We start from the raw sequence: 24,380 nt of genomic DNA on the forward strand, positions 1-24,380 counted from the left end.
TTTCAACCCTGAAGTTATAAAGTTTATAAACTCAACAGATTCTTAAAAATCTAATTAAAACTAAACTAATAAAATATAATGTTATAATAACTACTTTCAAGTAAAACATTAAAAGTTCAAATGAAATCTAATCTCTATCTCCTCACTATCTGAAAAGTCATTATGAGAGCTAGCCTCCCTTACACAGTGGGAGTTTTAAATCTTCCACAGAGACAAAGTGGCTTGTCAGCTCATTCTCCATTAATTATCATCAAGGAATTACCTATGTGTATTCTCGCCATCACATTTTAAATTCTTGTGTCATGAGACTTCCAAATTAATTTCAATCAACTCTGATGTGCTGCCTCTGTAGATTCTCTGCCACTGCTATCTTCCAGATGGGCAGTTCAGTCTTCCCCAGAGTCGAAACATTTTCATCGCTGCTTTTACAGATTAAAAGTTACCTCAAAGCGCAACGATTACCTGACCAGGTCTGGCAATTCTCAAGGATTTACTCTGCAAGCTTCCTTCCGCTGAGTGATCAGAGATGTTCCCACATGAGCAGTTTATCACCTGGATGATCTGCTCAGTGTTTGCAGCAGCCTTGACTGTGTCACAGGCCTTGTAAAGTCCTGACACTGTATAATCCTACATGCTGTTACACAAAGAGGAGACAAGCTGCTCGTTCCAAACACACAGGCTGCAGTTAGGAGAAATGTCATAAAGTTTAAGATGGCGACATTACTCCTTTCTGAAACTTGCCGGTGATTTATGAGCGAACCAGCAGATGGTAAAATCAGGGTAGCTGGCTCGAGAGAGGTTTACCAAAGCATTTTGACAGAAAAGGCAAAAAAAAAGGGCAAAAGGGTTCTCAGACTCTCTTTTAAACGACTGAAGTCTTTCCTGAAAACAAATCGAGTGTGTGCGTGTACAAGCGTGTGTGTACAATGACTAAGCCAAGCCAGATGTTGATGTCTGCTGAAGTTGGTGGCACTCATTATGCAGTCTAAGTTGCTTAAATTCTCCCTCTGCCTCTATGTTAACCTGGAATCTGTAAGGTAATACCCAGTGTTTGGATTTGCTCAGATGAAAGCCTTGTCAGCTTATGAAAGAGGGTTTTGTTGACAGCAACAACAAAAAAAACAAAGCATGCATTTGTTTCTCAATGTGTAGCTTTACTTGTCAGATGACCAGCCAACTCTGAAAGCCAGGAGTAGATTAAAATAGTATCTTAGGTCCCTTATCAACGAGACAACAGCCAGTTCATTGAAGACAAACATGAGCTAAAGACAGTACGGGTGAGCAGGAGATAAGTTTGGAGGGGAGGCTGAATTAGTTAGGTAGTTTTTGACCTTTTCTTTTTAATCGAGTTCACAATTCCCCCCATTAAAAATCTATTTAATTGCTTAGTAAGTCAATTTTACAAGGTTAGAATTGGTCAGATCCTGCAAGTTATGTAATTTTTCTGGGTATGCTAACATCAGCTGCTAATGCTGTGCCAATCAACTGGTTGCCAAGATTAGCTTTAGCAACATAAAATATTACTTGTTTTCATAAAGAAAATGACAATCCTTCATATTTATAACATCATTTCAACTTCATTGTACATTTATGCTCAAACAAATGTAGCTTTAATGTCAAAAAATAATAATAATACGAAAAGGTCTGATGCTATTATTTAGGCAGCTAGCATTAGCGTCACTACTGGCACTGTGAAAGTATCTTCTGCCTATTGATTGAAAACTGGATAGTTGTTGGATCCACTGAGCAGCACACCATCCAGGTATTGGTAATGCACTTTATGTGAGCGTAAAAGCACTTCTGCACTGTGTTTGTTGCTGTTGTTTTGACATTGCCAGACTTGTGGTTGCAACCTGTTTAGCATAATGTTTATTGTGTCTACTAATTGCAAGAAGTTACTGAGCTTTATGTTTTTGTTTGAATGTGAGAGTGAATGAATAATGGCATTGTAAAGCGCTTTGGGTGCCTTGAAAAGCGCTATATAAATCCAATCCATTATTATTATTATTTAGGCGGGGTGGAGTTTGCATCTGTTTATCGCAGCCTTATGGACGTTTGTTTGCTTCCTGTTATTTTTCTGTGACACTGCTTGGCTGGTATTTAAAGGTTTTTTATGGTCCTCTGGTTTTGTTTTATTTGCTGTATTTGTGTTATTTATGTTTATGTTGTGCTGTTATTCTTGTGCTGGAAGTCAGATTGTTGAATTTTTATGTTTGTTTAATCATGGCTTGAAAAAGCCATGACTAAACAACATTTAGTTTTCTTGTTTATTTGAACTCACGCATCAATTAAGTAGGGTTAGTTTTGAATTCTTGGTCTTTATGGAGCTTCACTTCCTGTTTAGAGTTTATTCAGAGTGTGTTTAGTTCCCTCAGAGTTTCCCTATCAGTTCCTCCTTCAGTCTGCTCTTTTTATAGACCTAAAATGTTACTGGTGTATGTGAAAATATAAATGTGTGAAAGTGTAAATGTTTGTCGTACTGACTTTTTAACGTGATGACACATCAGTGTTGTTTTTATTCCTCACTGCATTAGTTTCAGCCTCTGTACAATTCAGCCTGGGGTATTTTTCTACTAAATTCACTACAGAAATCTGTGAACACAACTTAATAGAAAAAACACAGTCTGATGAACCAAAAAGAATTGTGTTCTTTTTTTATAGTTTCATGGCTGACTTTAACATTTTGCTTTAACCCATCAACCTGTTTTCATTTATCGATTTCCTACTCAGGACTGGAATTCGACATTTCAGTGGTGCTCAGTTTCATGTTTCACCTTGACATGTTGTGGTTCAGAGAATCTTGGCAAACACTTGTTTACAGCATGACTAATCATGTAATCCCTTATATTATACACACATCAGCTACGAGGCCAGATGACTGTGCAGAGAGACACCAAAGAAAAGATAGAACAACACATCAAGGATTCATTTAAGCTGCATTTCGTGTGAAAACAACTGACTGTTTAGCAGTTACAAACCTCTCCAACTTGCCATATTTAATTATAGGCGCTATCTCCTTACACTGTATTGCCAAATGTATTCACTCCCCCATCCAAAGGTGTTCCAATCACATCCATGGCCACAGGTGTGTAAAAAAAAAAATCGCTTTCAGGAGCTCAGCAAATTCCGTCATGGTACCGTGATAGGATGCCATCTGTACAATAAGACCATTTGGGAAATTTCCTTGCTACTAAATATTCCACAGTCAAGAATGACAGCAGCTCAGCCACAACTCTGCAGAGTCAGTCACTACAGACCGCCAAACTTCACGTGGCCTTCACATTACCTCAAGAACAGTGTGTAGAGAGCTTCATAGAATGGATTTCTATGGCTGAGCAGCTGCATTCAAGCCTTACATCATCAAGCGCGATGCAAAGCATTAGATGCAGTGGTGCAAAGCACACTGCCAGTGGACTCTAGATTAGTGGTGGGTTGTTCTCTGGAGTGATGAATCACACTTCTCAGTCAGGCAATCAGCCAATGGACAAATCTAGGTTTGGCAATACTTGTCTTACTACATTGTGCCAAGTGTAAATTTTGGTGGCAAGGTGAATATGGTGCAGGGTTGTTTTTCAGGAGATGGGCTTGATCTTTTAGTTCCAGTGAAAGTAACCATGACATTTTGGACAGTTTTATTGCCCCACGTTTGTGAGAACAGTTTGGGGTTCACCCCTTTCTGTTCCAACATGTCTGCGCACCAGTGCACAAAGCAAGGTCCATAAAGACATGGATGAGTGAGTTTGGTGTGGAAGAACTTGACTGGCCTGCACAGAGCCCTGACCTCAATGCGTTATAACACCTTTGGGATGAATTGACTGTGAGCCAAGCTTTCTCGTCCAACATCAGTGTCTGACCTCACAAAGGCTCTCTGGAAGAATGGTCACAAATTCCAACAAAATTGTGGAAAGACTTCCCAGAAGAGTTGAAGGTGTTATAGCTGCAAAGGGTAGGCCAACCTTATGCATTAAGTATGGGATGTCACTCAAGTTCATATGCATGTGAGTATAGTATACTCTGAATACAGCATCACTTCTGTCTTGTTTTCTGCGAGTCTGTTAAGCCAACTTCATTAGTCAGAGTCAGTTGTCCTCATTAGCTTCTATGACCTCACTGTGCACCGTGTCTGCTACCTAAGCATACATGATGTTCTGCTGCAGAGCATACCAACCTTACACACACACAGCACTCACTCTGCTTAACTTATTGTGGTATGCGCAGAGTCATTTGTATGGATGCATTTTGTGAGATAGTGAATCTGTAAGCTCCTGCCGGAGAAAGCAATTAACCTCACCGACCACCGGGGAGTTGATACGAGTGAGGGAGCATCTCTCCGCCGTTTAAATATACACCAGAGGGGCTCGCACGCTCATTCAGTCAACCTATTATTCATCATCAGCGCATTAAATGGCCTCTTCATGAAGACAGCAAGACAGGCCTCACTCCCTTTTACATATGCATGTGTATACTCCCCCCACACACACACATTCACTTCCACAGCAAGGCTGACTGATCCCCATGGCTCTGGAGTTTCAGTTGCCCTTGACGCAGAAATGATTAAGGTCAGCTAAAGAACAAGAAAATTAAATGCTGCATTCCTAGTGATCTGGGAATTTACCAGACACTGGAGGGAACTATGCACAGCCTTTGCCAAGTCTGGAAAAGGGAGATAGAGAATGTCCGGCCTGATTATTTTCAGTGCCAGTATAGTTTTCGTCTAGCGACAATATCCAATAGAAACAAGTTTCGTAATTTTTCTGCAGAATAGCTATTTTCTTTTTAAGTGTTTTTTTTCTTGATAGAACAAAATCTATCCAGTGACATTTAAAGAAAAAATTCAATTTAAAGGAGCTCGGTGGTGAACTTTTTCCTTTTTTGTGAGACTGCAAACTTTTCACAAGCTGTTCAATATGAATCTCACTGTGGCTACTGACCTGCCAGCTCATTCCCTCATGCATCAGTAACCTCTCTAATGAGGTGAGAAACACCAGCACAGATGGACGAAGGAGGGGAGGAAACTGCAACAGATGACTGGATGCATAAAAGAGGAGGATGATGGAGAATTCGTGATGAAATGAAGACTGAGAGACAACCAGTCCAAGATATAGATGCAGCAGATCTGTCCTTGAGTGCATGGCAGTTACACAGTGGGCTTTATCTTAGACTAAACTATGTCACAGAACAGCATAAGCAGAGTTAAAGTCATAATTTGATTGAAACTTCATTGATTTTAGACCATCCAACTTAGCTGGTTTGATACCTGGCAGACATCTACCAAACTAGTCAGCATCTACCTGCCTCTCAAAGCAGTGGTGCCATAATGCATATGTCTTGTCTTTCAGTTTTATCATTCCTGACCATAAAATTCTTTCTTCTTGATTCTTTTTTCTTATTATGCTCACTGGCTAAGCGTCTCTCACCAACAAGTCACTATGACTTTTTCCATTTATTAAAATAAGTTGTCCCATACAATTTTGAAGTAAAAGGAGCCAATGTGTACATTAAAACATATGCTTCACAACCCCAAATAGCAATTTAAAAACCTCTCAGAGGGGATATTATCTGGGATGTCACCGTAGCTGAAAGATGTAGCCCTATACGATGGCTCTCAGTTTCCTGTCTAAAGGATTGTATCCACTGAGAGCCATCCAACTAGTCAGTGCACAAAGTTTAAAAAACAGAAAAACTTAAAGATTTACATCATGGAAAGATCTATAGGAAAATGCAAAGTGAGCTACAGTCATCTGGCCGGTGTGCTGTATAATAAGAAAGTGATTTTAATGGCTATAACTCAAGTGTCTGGTAAAAACTTTACAATGAAGACATATCAGGCTTTGCGGCGGCTTTAATTTCCCCATTTTGACTATTTGCTTTGATTAATTCTCAAAAGAAATGAAAAATCTGGATGTAAAACATCAACAACACCAATCACACCCACAAACTACACCCTTTATGGCTCCTACCTCAAAGCACACTGTGTTCTGTTGATCTTATGTGCTGCACAATAATGTTTAACATTTAGTATTTACTGTCATATTCCCATATATCATTGTGATGTTGTTTATTCTATTACTCTTGTTCTCTTCTGCTTGCTTTCTTTTTTCTTTCTCAGCAGGTGATCCAGGTGATTGATATATGCATTTTTTTTTCTCTGCCCGTTCTGTTGGTTTTTGTTTTTTGCCCTTCTCCCCCGTCCCTCTTCTCAGCTGTTTCTCTTTCCCTCTTTCTTTCTCCCCTTCTTTCCCCCAGTCAAGTCTGTCCCGTATTCAGTAAGTGAAAATAAAATAAACAATAAAAGGTGAATCAAATGGACCATTACGGCAAGGCTGGGATGGTCAGTTTGGTAAAGTAAATCCGTTGGGCATCTTTCTTTGCCTTTAGACAACAATTCTGATGGCAAAAGAGCCAAACGGGACAGGCAAAAAAAAAAAAACAACACCAATACAAATTTTCTTCACACCCCATAAATTCACCATAGTGCACTAGTGTAACGCACTTTGTGGAGGTTTATAGTGTCTAACGTGACCACATGGTCTAAACATTTCCCTGTAGACGAGAGACCTTGGCTCATACAGTGACATCCGCTTCTGATTAAAGCAAGCCTGTCTCCGGCTTTGTCCTTTTTAAGTCAACATCGGAGCAGACTGGGGCCAGGTTTCGGTTAGGAGGGTGTTCACCTCGACTACAAATCACTGTGACTGATGTGTCTATTGAACTGACACCATGTTGTATTTTTACTCCAAACATAAACAAATGATGCTGATTCACATTTAGAATATTAAGCTAAACACTTTCTAAACACGAGAAGGGGTAATATTAGACTTTGCCGGATGGTTTGGTTGCTGCAACACTGCTGCTTTTGGAATAATCAGTGATTTTTGTCAAAGTAGCTCGCATGTCATCGACTGAGCGAACCACAAACACAAAAACCCTTGGAAAGCAAATAAACTCACAACAGATGCATTGTGGTGATAAATGATGTCTCTCTGTTTAGCCACAAAAATACTGGCATGCAAGTCTGCAGCCCATTAAAAGGCATAGCACCTTTTATGTTGTTGGAATGACAACATTTATGAATTTTACCATTTTTTTATTCTTTTGGTAGATTAACCAGACTTCCTTTTCAGTTTCCTGCAGCTTTATACCATCCTGCTTCTCAACTGATTGTTCAGGCTGTAATGTTACAATTTTTGTTCATATTTATTGCATCTGCATCAGAGTTTCCAGGAGTGAAAAGTTCTGAACGTAGTGGAGCGTTTAACAGATGAACAATTGCTTTGCCTAGAATTACGTCACATCTCCGAACACAAGTCAGCTGCAAGATCAAAACCAGCTAAACTGCCTGCCTAATAGCAAATAGGTCCTTCTTGTGCTGCTAAAACAGTTCTGACAAAACAGTTGGGGCATGAATGGGAGAACTCTGGGGGTTTTAAATTGGGACTTGAGAAGTTGGGGCTCTTTGAAGTGTGTCTCCTGTCATTCCTAAACAGTTTTTGTGGTGTGGAGGGGCGTACTTTTCCTGCTTGGGGAGACCACTGCTGTCAAAATGCCATTGCCTTGGTTGGTGTGCTTGTTCTGCACCAATGTTTGGTTGGATGGCAACCCAAATCATGAGCAAACATCCACATGAATGCCAGGACCGAAGGTTTCCGAGCAGAACAGTACTTTGTAACACTTTATCAGAGTTATTTACCTGTCAGTGGTTTTACTGTTTTTCTACCCGCTTCTTCTTCTTCTTAAGTGCTGTGCCAAATGGCAATTGTGTTACTCCAAGATTCTCTAAACAGTTTGGTGTTTTTTTTTTTCATTTAGTCTTTCATTCGGTCAATAATGGTTTGTTTTCTTCTGCCTCTGCTTCTTCTCCCTTCGATTTTTCCAGATGCAACATCATATTCCAATCCTGCTCTTCTTCAAAGAATCTTGCTTGTTTCTCTCTGGTATTTTTATATACTGATCTTTGGTGTTTACTCAGTCCCGATCCCTGTAAATGCTAAATAAGACCCTCAATTGCTAATACTTGCTCATTAAGACTAGCATTTGGTTGTTATGTATAAATATCATATTGTTTGTTGGTCATATGCAGAGCCTGCACACAGCTTTGCAGATCTTCATCTACATGTTACAGCAGTTTGCTGTAACCAGGGGCAGTGACAAAAAAATGTGTGGAACAGCCCGTCAAATGCAAAAACAATTAAAAGTGCCTTCATTTTGTCTAGTACATCACTCCCGCAAAGCCCCATATTTAAGCACACACTAGAAAAAATACTTCAAATTGAACGCGAATTTAATTTTCTTTATTTTGCCACAATTTTATGTTAAGATTATTTTGGGTTTTTTGTTGTAAAATGTAACTAGATGCTATTAAAAAACTGTGATCAGCTGTCTTTTTGCAACATGAAGTTTTTGCAATGTGTGTTCAAATATGGAACTTAGCAGGAGCACTGGGTGTTTTTTCCATATTTTAACAAGCCAATACTTGACAATGTTTGATGCATTTCTCCCAAATTATAGATCCTGGTTCATTTTGATGGTAAAAAATACCAGTGAAAATTCTAGGCTTTTATCGGTAATAATCGATAAATTTCAGTAAATTTCACAGCACTCATTATAAATGTTCAAATTGTCTACCGTAAAATTTTTGTGCAAGTCAGAGATGGTTGAGCAGAAGGCTTGGTTGGCTGGAGATGAGCCATACCCAAAATCATTCACTCTGCATAGTCACAGACCTACGCAGGCAGACAGTTTAGCCCCGAGTACTTACAATGTGATTACTTTATTCATTATTAACCTTGTTCTACTGCCACCAATTACACAAAAAAGAAAAAAAAAAAAACACGATTTGATATTGACCTCATCTTTTTTGTGTGTCTTGATCTGTCTTAATTACAGCTGATATATTATTTTGTTTTTTAGATTCAGCCTTACTGAGGGTTAGCAAGCAATATGGTAATATTGTATTAATGTTCACAGAATTGACACCCAAGTCACATAATTCCTCTAATAAAGGAAAAAATGCCTGCTACGCATAGACTGTGGTGCAGGTAGTTCCTAAACTGTTGGCTAAACTTCATATTTAAGTGCTACTGTGATGGATCACCTTTGGGCATTAAGTCTCACAACAATCACCGTGCCATCTCCCACGATCTGGACTCTTGATGAATGTAAGCCTATAGTCTTAGTTTTTTAGCTCCTATCCATTCAGGGGGAAAAATCTGCCTCTTTATTTGATTTAGCAGCTTCCCCAGCTAATCGCTACATTTCTCTGGCTTCCATTTGGTCCAGAAAGGTACCATAAAGTGGGTTTTTTAGAGCTTTTTATCAGTCGACTCCTGGAAGTTGATTGAAGGGGAATTTGTTAGCGCTACAGTGAAAACAAAACCACAAAAACACAAATCTATGAGGAACAAAAAGAAGCAATATAGGGAACAAGAGTTTCATCACTTTGTACTTTTTTTTAAAATTCATTGCTAATATAGAAGTGGAAGAACTTTAAAGTTTGCGTTTTTTAATATCCACACATAGCTCTCTCTCCTTTGTGTTTTCCCTTTCCTGTTCTGTTTCTCTGTCCCTGTTTCTCTCTCTGATGTCTCTGAAACTCTTCATGTGCTAAGAGTCTCATTTGATCTACAGCGTCAAACATCTGGAGCAGTGGTGCGCCCAGACACCTGTTTCCAATTCAGGCAGCCGACAGAAACATTTGATTGTTTTTCGCATGCAGACTCCCCCTCCCCCTCACCCCTGTTTCTTGCTCTCTCCCTTCTTTGACTCATAGGCTATTTGTTAAATTTAAGTCAAAGAACTGGCCTTCCATAGGTAGTAATAGATGGAAGAATAATATGAAGCTGATTAAGACCAGTTGTGAGGAAAATACAGTGTATGATTTTCCAGGTGTTTTGGCACCTTTGCTGCCGAATAAGGCTGTTTTAAAAATAGTTTCAGGTTGAGCTGAGTGAACACTGTCGGAAGGTCAAACTTTTACCCGCCAATTTGATGGAAATTAATAGCTGTTCACTGTGAAATGTTGATTGTCATGATACGTGGTTCCAAAATATAAAATCACTCTCGGGTTGATAGAATAAAGGTCACATTAGAGGTCCAATGATGTGGCTACACAGGAATCCATTAGAGGCACATTACGCATTCACATACAGTATACTACAATGATCCAATAACTCTGTAAAATACCTTTCTCGGCTGGTGAGGATTAGCAGCAAAACTGTTTTTCATCCACAAGTCAATATTTTTGGAATAAAACCAGCAAAGTAACATTTTTTTTTTCAAAAGAAAAAAGAAATTCCTTTTATGGCAAAATATATGTATATTTTATTTGGTGTTGAACCAGAATACTGTAAATACACTGATGTTCCACAAGAAACTTGCAGGGAGTCTAAAAGCACCTCAAAAATATCACCGCGTGCAAAGAAGTGAGAAAAAAGGTGAAGAATTTCAGCGGCGCCTTTGCTGCCAGCTCTCTGAAACACTTAATTATGCCTAATTGTTCAGAGGACAGAACACACACAGAGGCAATTAGGAGGGATATGCATGGGCAGCTCTTTACAGAGGAACAGCGTTTAGGCAAAAGAATAACAAAGGAAGATGTTTGCATATTCCATAATACTACGCAAAACTACATGTGTACAAGTAGACACTATCACTACATGTCTACTCAGTGCTTTACTCCATACTATACATATTTTTACTGTTTTATCATACCTAACAATTCATATGCATTCCACAGCAAAATACAAAGGTCCTGTTTCGTAAAATAAATACCAAAAACAAAATTTTTTTTAAATCCCTGCTCTTTTAAATGGTACTACAATAGATTTGGCGAGACTATTTTTTATATATTTCAGCAAATTACCATATTTTGAAAGGAAGTTAGATGAGAACAATGATAGCATTCTCATATCGGTGTGTTATCTATGAAATTAGCTTAGTTTAGCTACACACAGAGACTGAAACAGAGGGAAACAGCTGACTTGGTTTTGTGCAGTAGTTAAAAAAAACAGCCTGCCAGTATTGTCAAAGCTCAACAATTTACAAGTTAAATTGTGTTTGTTTAATCATTACAACAAAAAAGCAGAGCCTTCAAGGGCTGAGAAAATTAAGCTACTGTAGAAGTGCCAGAAACTCCAGATCCTCAAGTTAGCCTCGAGGCTAGCTTCAACTCCCCACTTAAAACACTTGTTCACAGTAGAGATGTTCACAGCCTCATGCAAAAACTGGTTTTCTTAGATGTCCTTTAAACAGACTAATAACATCCTAAGTTGGTGCCTCTTCATGATGTCTGTGCAATGCTGACTGAATTGCTACATGTGAATGCCAACACAGGCAGCTGGAGCTATTAGCTGTTTATCTCTGCTAGCTAGAAGTGACTGAACCGGACTTCTCCAACACAACGGTGCCAAGACCCTACAAAAAAGCCTATTAAACAAGAGTTAAAAAGTTCAGTTGATGACATCAAGACGACTACATCCATCTTAACGGAGCAACTCAGCAAAAACTAATGTGTAATTTAGCTGCTTTATGAGGGGTTATTTCCTAACTCTGAGCATTTGCCAAGTGATTTTGACTAGTGAGTTCCACAAGCCAAGAAGTTACCAATCAAAGCAAATAACACCTCCACAACCTGCATTTTATTTGGAACTGAAGCGTATTTATATGCTTCCAGGTTTTCTGTGCTAGCCCACAGAACTGCCAAAGTGTGGGTGCCCCACAATGCAATGCTGTGACTTAACACATTTGATAGGTTAAAGGTGTTACAGTTTCTGTGTCTCTGAGGATGCAAAGGTTCACACGGTTAGAATGACTAAAGCGCTTGAAATAAAGGCAACAGGACTTCTTTCTGATGAAAGAAGACATTTTAACTTTCATTTAAGTGGCTTTGTCGATTCTAAAAACTGATGGAGAGTCACAGATATTTAACTGCTGCAGGGGGTGTCCCCTTGGAGGTGGTCCTGCAGGTTGCTGTAGACACAGATGGATGAAGCAGGGGGTGTTCCTTTGGTTAAATGCTGCTGTGTATTAGAGATGCTAATACATTTCCATACTGTTGGCTAATACCAGGTCAGCTGTTTCCCCTGTTTGAGGTTTTTGTGCTAAGCTAACTAACTACTAGGTTTGCACTGGTCCACTCATGAAACTGCCCTCCAGAAAATGGCTCACTGCATTTCCCCAAATGTTAAAATACTGCTTTAACAACCTCATAATTCAATACAAAAAGGTTTAATACAATATGGATGTTAAGTATTAATATATACATATTAAATGATTCATACGCAAAAGTAGACATGCCAATGTGTGTGTACATATGCACAGACATACATAAGCACCATTTCCAAGTATCCACACCATTTACACATACAGACAAACACACACTCACACATTCAGACATTTGATGTAGAATTGGTCACTGCTCAACCAGCCGAAGTACTTCAAGCAAAAAGCAGTACTTTTAGCATCTAAGTGTTACACCCTACAAAACAAATAATCATAAACGTCTATACAGGTGCAGAAATATACATTAAAGATAATGTGACAGGATATGTGGAAAAGAAGACTAAATTTTATTAGCCCGTATTTGTCCTTCAACATGTGCAAAACTGTCTTTTTCCACAAAATGATGATGAGAAAAGCTCAGCCCCTTCTTGGATCACACTGCCACCCAGAGAATTGAAATGTTAGTGCCGCCCTCGTGTGCTATCTGGTTAATTCGTCCACGGATGCAGTCCAGCGTGACGTACAGAGCCGTGCCATTCTGGACTTGAAATGAGGCTCTCAGCCCTACACTGGCCCACTCGCTTCCTTCAGGCATAGATCCTGACACCTGCTGAGCCACAGGACCAGCCTGCTTGCCCTGACCCCCTACCCGCTGCAGAGTGAGTTTTACTATATTACAAGAGTGGATCAGCTTGAGGTTGAGAGCTATGTTCACTGTTCCTTTCTCACGGAATATAAAGTTCTTCCGGCTGTTTGGCTCCCCAGAGCGGGCCAAGTGGACCTGTGGTGTATCTGGGCTGATCTGCTGGAACAATAGAGGTTTATTCCTCACCGCTCCAAAGGGAAGCCCGGTCCTGGACACAGTAGCCCTAAAGGCTGACGACACTGCTGAAGGAATCCAGATAAGACTCAAAATACTGATTCCAGTGCTGTCCCCAAAATAGCGGACGTTGCACTGAGACGGGGATGTGATCTCAAAGTTGAGCATGTCTCCACTGTCCACGCTCACAGCACCTGAGAGTGTAATGGAAGTGTCCCTGTAATTAACGCCAGTCTTAAAAGCCTGCATCACCTCTTGGCCGGTTCCGTTGCGGTTTATATAGGCAATCAAGGAGAAACCCTCTCGAACGCAGGTGTGCCCCATGGAGTAAAGTGCTTGCTGAAGGACAAACTTGACCACTCCGCGCTCGGTGAAGCGTACCCCACGGTTGTCATGAGTCAGGCTGATCATGTAGGGGTCTGAAACTGAGGTTATGCGGAAAGTTGGGCGGTAGCTGGTCTGGTAGTGCATCAGCAGGGACATCTGAGCTGTCATAGCTACAGCACCAGTATCATGAGACAACCAGAGCAGACTCAAAGAGGGCCCTGCAGCATCATACACGTGAAGATCTTTGCTCTGATTGCAATGTTGATTTGGACTCCTCAACAGCAGTGTGAAGCTGTGGTTAGGCTCCACCTCCACCCCGGTACTGACGCTGACCCCCTGGAAATACTTCCCATCCGGTTGTTCGATGCGAACACCGCTGAGGTCCTTACCCTCCTCTTCCTGGCTCCCATTTAGCCTCATCCCCAACTGGAGGAAGTTCCTGCAACTGTGCTTTATTGCAAAGTTATGATCCAACCACACCAGCCCGTGCTGCTGGAAGGTCAACTGGCCCACCTGGTTGGACAGCAAATCGCTTTTTTCTTTGCTTCGTATGTTTAGCTGAAGCCCAGGAAAGATGTGGGTGCCAGATGATCTGGCAGGGGGAACTGCCACATTCGCCATCCAAGACTCAGAGAGCCGGGTCTCCGAAAGCTGGCCACAGATGGTGTCACTGACTGCTGTACAGGGAACAGTGACAGGCTCTCCGTCACAGTCAGAGCAGGCCTGGCACTCCTGCAGCTCCTGGTTGTAGAAATATTCATGACCGCACAAGCCCATTATTGCGTCTCTCTCAGAAATGCCCAGACACCTGAATCCCCCTGCAAAATAAAAAGGTCCAAACAGGCTCTGACAGCTGCATAGACACGTAGCTCAGTAAAGTATGGCTGTTTTCTCAGCGCAAATAACGTTTTAGATAAACTGGTGGGAAGTTTTTCTATATCAGAGTGAAAATAAGGAATAAGGATTCATTAATTATCAGCAAAATAAGCACTGCGAACTCACCTGGAGTATTAAGGCACTTCACTCGCTCTCCACAAATATTTGGTAATTCAAGGCATTCGTCTCTGTCCTGCAAGTCATGCAAATTAAAAGTATCACCATGAGTGTATCCTGTACGTCAATAAGTAGGTTTAACTGACACATTCTTTAAAGCATTTATGCTTGATCAGGAAATAGATAAGATGAGCCATCTAAGCTCAAAGGTATAAACATTCTCACTTCCACATCAGCTATGTTTAGATTTTGGCATATGCTGGCATATGCTTGGGAACCACTAACTGGAAACCACCATGTGAAACCTCAACTATCAGTTAAAACCGCTTCACACTTTTTTTTTGTTTGTTTCCTTTTTTTTCCTGTTTTGCTCTCAGTTTGTTTTGACACATCAGATGACGGCATACCTGGCACATTCTGTCCGCAGTTGGAGAGCACTGTGAGATGAGGAAGAAACCTGGTGGACACATGGTGCACTTTTCACACCGAGCTGGGTCCTTTTGAAAGTCACAGTACTCCTCTGATCCACAGGGTGAAGGACATCCCAGGAGAGGCTGAGGAAAGTGAGCCTCCCCAACCACATCCATCACCTTAGAGTTGATGTCCGCTTTGTGGACGGCGTAGGATTTCTGCAGGTGGCTGCGGGCTTGGCTTTGCAGTCCAGCCAGCTGGCTCTCGAAGTAGCTCTGCAGCTCGCCCTTCAGGCCCTGGAAGGAAACCTGTTTGAAGGTGTCTGAGAGGAGACCGTACTGGGCCTTCACCACATCCATTTGCTCATACATTCGCTGCTGCTGCTCCAGGATTTCACGCTGCTGTGACAGCAGGGCCTCCTGTTGGTCAGCAAGCTTCTGCTGCAGATCACGGATGATAATCTGCTGGGCTCTCAGGGCCTCCACAAGCTTCTCCTGCCCCTTGGACAGCTGGAGGTGCAAGATGAGGGCATCTTCTGAAGGAACTTCATTCTCCCCTGTCATGAAATAAATGCACAGTGAAGGGGGGAAAAAAACAGGGAGAAGAAATCGATTAGATGTCATTAAGCCTTGTACTGAGGTGTGACTTCTCCAAACAGTGCTGACAGTAAGTGTGAACAGCCTGTGACTCCAGCTGCATAGCCAGCCGCAGCCAAGTGTAGCCTACTAAAAGTTTCCTGTATGGAGCCACATCAAAGCATTCAAAATTTTCTGGGCAATTGACTCTGAGACATTTTTCCAGTCCAGCTACTCTTTGCCCTGCAGGTATCTTTTTTTCTTTCTTTCTTTTTTGTGGGGGGAGGCTGAAGGTCAACAAAGTTGTCATTTGTCTCCAGAACACTCTTGTGTGAGAGATTGTAAGTCAGTAAAGGGCAGCATGCATTTGAGGTATTTATATACACCCACCTTTTAGTAAAAGCATATCACTTTTAAAGAAATTGTCAAGAGTCACAATGTGCATGTCTGCATTTTGTTTTTGTTCCTGGCATGCAGGAACTTATAATATAATGTTAAATAGATAGATAAATAAATAAATAAATAAATAATAATGTTGATGAACATAGCAGACCTGGCTTGATATCACATGTAAGCTGGACACCTAAAGGCGCTGCGCCAAGTTCCGACGATGGATATCCAAACTCCGGAAAATCCCCCAGAAACTGCGCGGCTCTGTCCGACAGATGTACAGGAGGCACGCTCTCCTCTGAACCGGCCAGACATCCTTCTCCCACACAAGCCACTGCTCGAGCTTTTGGCCGTATCCTCAGCGGCAGTCTGCACTCGATCCCTTTACAGTCTCTGGTGTCATTGCCGGGTTGAAATTGTCTCACATGAACAGCGCACTCCGCATCGGTGCATCCTGCAGGTAAAACTTCAGGCGCACTCCGAGTGCTGCCGTCGCTGTGCCGCCCGCGCAGTAGCAGCTGGGCGCCTGGAAAAGTCTCCGATGCCGCTCTTGGAGAGCTCGGGTACACGCGGTGTTGGCCGGCGGCTACATGAGCCGTTTTCCCCTGCGTTGACGGGTTAAACTGCCGCGGGGGTCTGGAAGATCGGCTCCCCGGACAGTGCGCCCCGGTGCACGGTCTTGGATCGCCGGTGTCTCCGCCATAGCAGTGCGTCCCCCGGCAAATCTCCGCTACAGCTTGCGCGGCGTTGTGCAGCGATACCCAGGAGAGTTGCAGCAACAGCAGAGATGTCAGTAAAAGCATTTTCGCATCTAATATGTGGGCTTACTCTGCCTGCAAAAGAAGGAAACGCGAGGTAAGAGTCCCAAATGGAAAACCTGGAGGAAAAAATCTCAAAGGTGATAACTCAAGCCATCACCGATCTCCTTTTCGATTAAACCCACCTCTCACACAACTGAAACAAACTTTACAGACTTGGCAGCTCATCTGTGCACATTACCTTCAGCTCCAGGGTTTAGTGAGGCTGGCTTTTCCCGACCGTCACAAAGGAGTAAAAACACTGGACTCACGCATTACTGCCGGCTCTCTCCATGCCTGACCCACTCTGAGGGCTTCTGCACTATAATGTCAGTGTATGTGGCATTCCTGAGACTTAATTAGCATCAGGTTTCCCCAGCTACAAATTAACCCTTCACCCTCTCCTCTCCCTTGAGTTTCCCTCTGAACTAAAAGGTTTTGAAAGAACAAGAATAAAATGACATTTTTGATGCCTGAAACTGAAACATCCTTAATTTCAACCTGAAACAAATAAACGAAAGGGGAAAAAATGACATGTATTTTAATTATATCTCATCTCTTCACTTTTGACTTTGCTCACTGTTGACTTTTCTTTGACCCTGTGGCCCTCTGAGTTGCAAAAACATACAGTACTTTTTGTTTAGCACACCCTGCATGTTGAGACAGCTGCTGGTTCCTCAACCCAGCGTCCTTCATGCTTTAGCGCTGGCCTTGTCAACCCTTTTTATAGACAAAGCGAGCAGAGGTCAAACTTTTGTGAAGAGACCTATGGCAGAAGTCAGGAATGTGAAAAACACATCTGGTTTTTGGACTCGCTCCCGATTTCTCTCCTTTTTTTGTTTTTAGTGCTTCTGCACAAGCACATAAGGTTATCTGAGGATGACGTCTTCATGGATGTTATTAGTTAAGCAGTTCTGATATTACTGTCTTATTCAAAGGTCCAGGAGCCAAATGAATAGATGCAAAAGTTGTATGATCATATTTAACTGAATAACTCAAGATTTAGCCAAATTTCAGAATATTTAAAGCAAAATGCTGGACATTTTACAGCATCATGGGCACAGTGTGGATGTGGTTTAGAGTGTTTGTGTGACTGACAGCAGAGTTAGGGTTTAGCAAAGGAAAGGGGCCACTGTGAATGAGGCTCCTGTAGCGATTAATCACATCCAGCCACCGTTTCTATTCTGGGTGGCTGTTAAAAATGTTCAATCAAAAAGAGTTCCTGTACCCATCTGGTGCAAAGAAGAGAGGAGCTGAGGCGAGGCAGAACTCAAGAAAGACAAGTAGCTGCGTCCAGAGTGCAACTTTTCATCTTCAAAGTAAAGACGAAAGGTTACTTAATTAATTGCTTATGACGGCCAATCAAATGGCAGTAATTTACTGTAAAGCTTGTATTCTATAACACACAGAAGTGTAAATTTGATTAAAGAAGTCACACTGTCCAATTAAACAGTTTAATGCTGGTAAAAATGTACCTTATGATTTTATTATAACATAATCATGCCTTTTTCTCTTTTGATTTTGTTTTTCCGTGTCACATTTTGGGCATTTTTGCTCATGTTTTTGACTCAGCCAGTCACAGCAGTCATCCTAGCCCATGTTAACAAAAGCAAACCTCATTGTACTCATTTATTGGGCTCAGATGGCAAATAAATTCAGCCAAGCAGAATAAGGAGGGCTGTATCAGGAATCCATTCGTATGTTCTTGCATTCAAAAACATCCAGCTAGCAGTTGCTCGTTATCCCGGTGCAAACTTGCGGTGTTGATCATTGCACCACAAAGAGGGAGTGGGGAAAATAACTGCAGGTTGGTAGGTTCACACCTCCCACTGATTTCAGTCATGTTTGCCATGTACAGTACAGCAAAGAACAAACAGAGGGCACTAAAAGACTCCTGCATGCATCACTTTTCACATCAGCTCAGTGACAGTTTCTCCTCTGCAGCACTACATATCGTTTTGCAAGGTGCCCACTGGTTTTGTCATTATCACCCCATTTCCTTTTAGTGCCCAGGCACAAGAAATGCATCTTGAGGTGTGTTGGAGCGCTCAGAATGCAGACTAATGGCTAAAAAGAATGCTCCACACCTCACACCTTACCATATGCAGTTCTGCAACTTTCAAGCCGACAGACTTTTCTTTGTGCAGTAGAACTCAAGGCTCGACACTGCAGAGCCCCCTTTAAGCGCACAGTTTGATTAAATAACTAAAAAATAACAATCTCGTTCAGCTTCTTGGCTCGGTGCTGTGATGTATGAGCTGCAACATATGCTGGCAAAAACCATTATCAGAATCAGCTCTCCTGGACCACCCTCAGTCTCCGAGGAGAGCACAAACGCAAAGCGGAGCAGACAAAAAAATCCCCTCGCTCTCTGCTGCCGAGCTCCACAACTGTTAATCAGTGTATTTATTTGAGAAATGTTCTCCGAGGCACTGGCGTGCTTGTGTTTGGGAGATGTTTAGAGCTAATGGGAGGCTGCCTTTGGTGTCCATCTGTTTGTCAAACCCTGAGAGAATGAGGAAATGAGGGTGGTTGGGACACATGCTTGTACCCAGGGTGTTTGTTTAATACATCACGAGTCATGAAAGACTCTTAGAAGCATTCAAGGTTATTTGGTTTCCCCCTCGTGGTGCTCAGATTTACCATATGATGACGGGATTTTGCCACAGTGGTTTGTCTTTGCTGTCACGGCTCAGGCTGGTCTTGAGGGGAAATGGGACATAGAAGTGTTAATATTAGTAAAGATCAAGATAATCTGTTCTGTTAGGCATAATATCGAATTCATTTTTTTTAATATTGTATGTGAATTCCTTTTAAGGTGGAAAGAGGATAAAAAAAGAGATCAGAAATCTTGTTTTTGGCCTCCCAAGATGACTCAAGGAGAAATGCAAATAAATACAGCTATCTGTGTCTGCACGGTCAGATAACAGAGCCAGAGGCTATTCATAGTTTGACAGTTTAACTCTCCCTGGTTCCTCCTAAAGATAACCGACTTTGTTGCACCACACCATTACCCTAAGACAATTCTTCCTGATTTTAACAATAAAAGCTAAGATTTCATGTTAATTAATATATTCTAGTGCACTCTGCTTACATTTAGGAGGTATGTTAGAGGTTGTACAGCAAATAATGCACTTCATTTAGGAGACTGTATTTTCTAACAAGAATTTAGAGAAGTAAAGCCCAGCTGAAGTGTCTTTCACCACTACAGCGTGCCACTCCTGTCTACAGACTTGCTGTAAATCAGTTTCAGCGAGGTGAATTATTAACCAAGACCCGTCACATTCCTCCCGCTGATTCAGCCTTTCTCTCGATCCAACTGAGGCATTTCTTTTTTCTTTCAATAAAAAAAAAAACGTCCCAATCTGCTCGAGTGGCTGTCAGTCACCCTCGAAGTCTTTGTGAGAAGCCACAACACATTTATGATTTCTCCCTCTCTGTCCCCGTTGGCACAGTTACAGTACAGTGCCGATAAGGAGCACTGTTAAGGAGAGGATGGATCAACGCTGCCCAGACAAGAGTGTTGTGAAAGTGCTGAACTCTGTAGCAGGAATGCAATGACAGGTCTAGACCTGAACTTCCGCGTTAAGCAGGAAGAAGCCAACAGTCAGACAAATGCAATCTTCAATCTGCTCGCACACCCAAAATCTGCCTGCATATGACTTTAATTTTTGGTGCCGAGCTTAATTAGGGAATCGTCTTTCGAAGTGGAGCTGATGTCCATGAAGCTGTTATCTTGAAACTTAGTGGCGAAGCAAAGGATTAACACATTTTAAAAAGGTGAGTTTCATCTCTGTTTGGATGTTGTGCCTTTGGATATAACGGTAACAACCGAAGCTGCTTTCCTCTGAACGCAGAGCGAGAACATTGTTCGTTGATGTCTGAGCACATTACAAGTGAGGATTGTGGTGGCTGTTGTGCTGAAAAACAAAACAAAATAAAAAACAAATGAGAGATTTGTTTGTAATATATGTATATTCAGCTACAGCAGAATAATTTAGCTTGAGGACGTTATGTACAGATATGTTGTAGATGAGAATCTTAGACATCCTGTCAAACTTTGTGAGTTACAGTGCGCTCTGATAAAAACTCTCAAAAGGTTTTGAATTTAATAGTACGAGAAATTAAAGAAAACTCTTTTTAGAAGATTTTTTTTACCATGTTTTAATTTGGTAAAAAGAATGTAAGTTCATATCTTTCCAACTGGGTGGACCCCGCTATCGTCTCATAGTGCTGCATGACTCAATAACCACATGAAACTAATAGGGCCGGCCTCTTATATTAAAGTTAATAGTGCTGTCAGTTTGTTGTTGATGACAGGAACATTTTGTATATTTGGCTTGTGGCATTTTTGGTTTTAAATCATGTCACAAAAATATGAAGTGAATTTGTTATGAGTTTAACTGAACGCATTGCTTTCAGTGCGATGGATTAAAAGGCTTTTGGTCAAGGGGGTGTTTGCTTTTTCTAAGAGATGTTAAGCAAGAAATTTTATTAAGGGTACTGAGTGCAGTAGGTTTGAGTCTGATTTGAAACCTGCTTCAGCAAACATTAGGGTTCTGATTCATTTTCATACTCTTCAGTGGTTTGTGCCTGCTGCTCAACCTCTAATTTGCCTACTTTGCAAAAAGAGCACATCAAGTCTTGTAAACACATCTGCTTAAGAGCCTAGCACAGAAATATGATCCGATCATACGAGGGAGAGTTTCTGTATGTTATGGTAAACACTGGAGTTGTCTGCTTTTGATTTTCTACCCTGGAGCTACATATGTGTGGCATGTAAAAGGCTGAGATATGTATTTGAGATTATTGGGGGAGGGGGTTTTCTAGAGGCTATAAGCTATAAGGTGCTTTTAGATTTGCTGTTTTTTATTATAAAAAGTACAACAGTACAGTTGCCGCTTTTCACAATGCGCTCATTTGACGCCCAACAATAACATTTAAGAACGCCGATAGGTCACAAATGCCTTTTGTCTGACAATAAAATAGTGAAAAGTGTGAAGAGACAGTGGCACAGTTTTGTGAATTGAAAGTGTGAAAATGTGACTAGAAGTTCACAAACATGAACTCTGTTGCGGTAAATTGATATATTGAAAGGCACAAAAAGCTACAGAGCTTGCAGAGGAAAAATTCCTGGTGTTATTAGTTTGGTTTCTTTGTAGAGCTATTACTCATTCATAAAAGGGACACTGGGGTGACTTTGAATAGTTTAGCTGTTCTGGTCTTCAGCTTTCAAGTTTGCAATTTTTTCCGGTTACTGATGATAAAATCTTTGGCCAGATTTCTTTAAGAATCCTTTAAAAGTCTGATTTTAAACGGTGCTTTAATCATGGTCGTTTCCTTGTGAGGTATTATTGACTATTTGGTCAAATGTAGGATTTATTGTGTTTTCTGTGAACAGCCAATTTATACAACTCCACAGATTGTAGAAATAATCAGTGTAGCTTCCAGATCTAAAACGCATTTGTTCTAGTAGCCACCAGGGGGCGACTCCTCTGGTTGCAAAACGTTATGTTTTAAACCCTCATTTAATTTAATGCAACACTAACTTTATTCATTATGTTTCCATTTATAGTAAAGTAGATGCTGAAGTTGGGTATATTTCACAACCTGTCAACATTGTGTTTGACAAATTGCTTGTTTTCAAATTCACAAACAGCTACTGTAACTAGGTAAGCTCTGCCAAAGTACACCAAACTCATCCCCTAAAGCTTGAAAAGTTAGAGTACATTATATTCATTAGTTTCTTTCAAAAAAAAAAGTAAAATTTCAAAGGTGGATTTGGTCATCTTTGACCAAATCTAGGATACCTTCAAGCTTCAGAATCCCCCGTCCTTTAGGTCACGTTTGAGTAAAACTAATTAGTCCACCCATAATCACACTAGTGGTGCTGCAATGACTCTGAGGTTAACACCTTTATCTGTGTATCAGCTGCAGGACCACACCTACAAATAGCACAGAAAAAGTCCATTCTTCACATTGTGTCTGAGATATCACTCCACTAATGCACACGTCTAAGACACTGAGGAGGGAGTGTGTTAAAATTGGGCCGATTTGTTTTCACCAGCAGAAGCCGTCTTGTTTTCACGGTCTGTTCCTTCTCACTTCTCCTCGCTAATCTGGGAGCGGTTCATTTCATGCATTTGGCGTCAAAACACAGCCTCTCAGCAAAATCTGATTGACTGACTAAACTTCTCTTCCAGTGACTTTAAAACTACTAACAAAAAGTAGCACCAGACATTCAGAGATGGTGCGTTCTTTTACTCGAAACGTCTCACGCCGACCACGTATAGGTGAAAAGAAGTGACATAATGAGAACTGAGGAAGCAGTACCATGAAATTTGCAGGCAGCTGCTTGTGTCACCATTTCCGATACCATTTCAACATTGCAAGTTCCAGGAAGTTTACCAGTTACCACTTCCTCCTGGGGGTAAACCGTTTGTGTAAAAGGTGGAGGATTGCGCTCACGTGCTATAGCAGTGAGCCCCACATATGTATGTCACATGGAAATTATGGTGCACAAACAAATTCTATCAGTGCGCAGAGGCGTTTCAGTTTATGAACCGTGCGATTTGATATATGACACCAGAAGATTAACAGTTTCTTGTGAGCTTCCAACACGCAGCATCTGTTAGATGTTTCAAACAGTATTGATCCTGTATAAACTCTTTCCTGGAACACAATCAGTCACTCTTGTCTCCTACACAGTGTCAATGAGAGATGTACCCCTGTGTCTTTTAATTAAATTCCAGCAATTTATTTTTTTCATGTTGGATCTAAATGTCATTAAACACATTCCAGACTCTGTGACGAGTGAAAGCAGGGAGTTAAACTCTGCAGCATCGCCCAATATTTTCCTCTCTAATGGACGCTACCACGCAGCAGAGAAAAAATAAAGACTAGAAGATAGCAATGCAAACATCTGTGCAGAGAATCTCACTGCATGAGTTAAACCAATTAGATTAGGGCTGATTTAACAAAAGAGGTTGCAGCCTCCCCCACCCTTCCTCTTGCACACCCAGTGAAACGCTTTTAATTAGTACTTAATTCACAAAACCAGTCAGAAATAAGAAGAAAATGCATTACATAACAGACTCATACACGTTGTCATGCTTAGTCACCCTCTAAAGACTCATACAGAGGCTGAAAAAACACAATAATAGGGTAGCTCTTTGATGCTAAGCATTCTTGCAATATGAGGTGTGGCTTAGACACAGTGAGTACAGTGCATCGGTTTCTTAATCAGTTTAACCACACCAAACTTGAGACTAACCCCAGCAATTTATAACTGACCTGAGGCAAACCGAAGCTTATATTCATGCAGTTTAATCACAGTCCGTCAAAATGAGTAAGCCAGCAACACTCGGGTTAGCTGGTAAAATGTCTTGATTTAAAAAGTGTTGTTTTTAAAAAAAGGTCGCACTTATTTTATTGCCTTTACTTTGAACATATTAACAGTGAATCAGGTGTTACTCAGTAACTGTGCTGCGCCATGCTGACATTGTTGTGACGTCAGATTACAATATTGAATAATCTGCATAAAACATTATGCAAAGTGGAGCTGTTTTTTTCACATTGACTCACATTGAGATGTTTAGATAAGCTGGATGTGTTTGTCATCGTCACTCTATCTCAGAATGATAGAAGGATAAGATCTGGCTGAAAGCATTAACTGCAGCTGAGTGTCATATTCTTCTTTTATATTGTTTCACAAATGTACAAATTCTGACCAGTGAGATCTTTTGACCTGATGATGATGCTAAATGCACTAAAGATTCAGACTCATTCTAATTCATTAATAACTGCATAGTCTGCATGTTAAACAAGAATATTTATATCTTTCCCTTC

General features: G+C 41.1%; 2 protein-coding genes across 2 annotated transcripts in view; one reads left to right on the forward strand and one right to left on the reverse strand.

Moving 5' to 3' along the window:
- Window positions 1-10,301: 10,301 nt before the first annotated feature.
- Window positions 10,302-16,871, reverse strand: nell3 (NELL (neural EGFL like) family member 3). Its single transcript, XM_085468035.1, has 5 exons — window positions 16,735-16,871; window positions 15,899-16,568; window positions 14,767-15,326; window positions 14,369-14,435; window positions 10,302-14,184 (listed from the first exon to the last, which is right to left on the reverse strand). The coding sequence occupies exons 2-5, from the start codon at window positions 16,536-16,538 to the stop codon at window positions 12,653-12,655; spliced, it is 2,799 nt and encodes a 932-aa protein (XP_085324161.1). The 5' UTR covers window positions 16,539-16,568; window positions 16,735-16,871; the 3' UTR covers window positions 10,302-12,652.
- A 3,249-nt stretch (window positions 16,872-20,120) lies between these two features.
- Window positions 20,121-24,380, forward strand: part of apbb1ip (amyloid beta (A4) precursor protein-binding, family B, member 1 interacting protein) — a 28,385-nt gene continuing 24,125 nt past the window's right edge. The window contains exon 1 of the mRNA XM_085468036.1: window positions 20,121-20,312. The gene's annotated coding sequence lies outside the window, so the exon portion shown is untranslated. The remainder of the gene's footprint in view (window positions 20,313-24,380) is intronic.

The sequence above is a fragment of the Copadichromis virginalis genome, linkage group LG9 (genome assembly GCF_057382275.1).
Source record: "Copadichromis virginalis isolate Kocher_CV1m ecotype Utaka linkage group LG9, C_Virginalis_male_GT1.1, whole genome shotgun sequence".
Lineage (NCBI taxonomy): Eukaryota > Metazoa > Chordata > Actinopteri > Cichliformes > Cichlidae > Copadichromis > Copadichromis virginalis.

Coding starts and splice junctions, on each gene's coding strand:
- nell3 (XM_085468035.1), bottom strand. CDS start 16,538: ATGCTTTTACTGACATCTCTGCTGTTGCTGCAACTCTCCTGGGTATCG. Junction 15,327..15,898: donor TACATGTGATATCAAGCCAG/GTCTGCTATGTT, acceptor ATTTCATGACAG/GGGAGAATGAAGTTCCTTCA. Junction 14,185..14,368: donor GAAGTGCCTTAATACTCCAG/GTGAGTTCGCAG, acceptor TTTATTTTGCAG/GGGGATTCAGGTGTCTGGGC.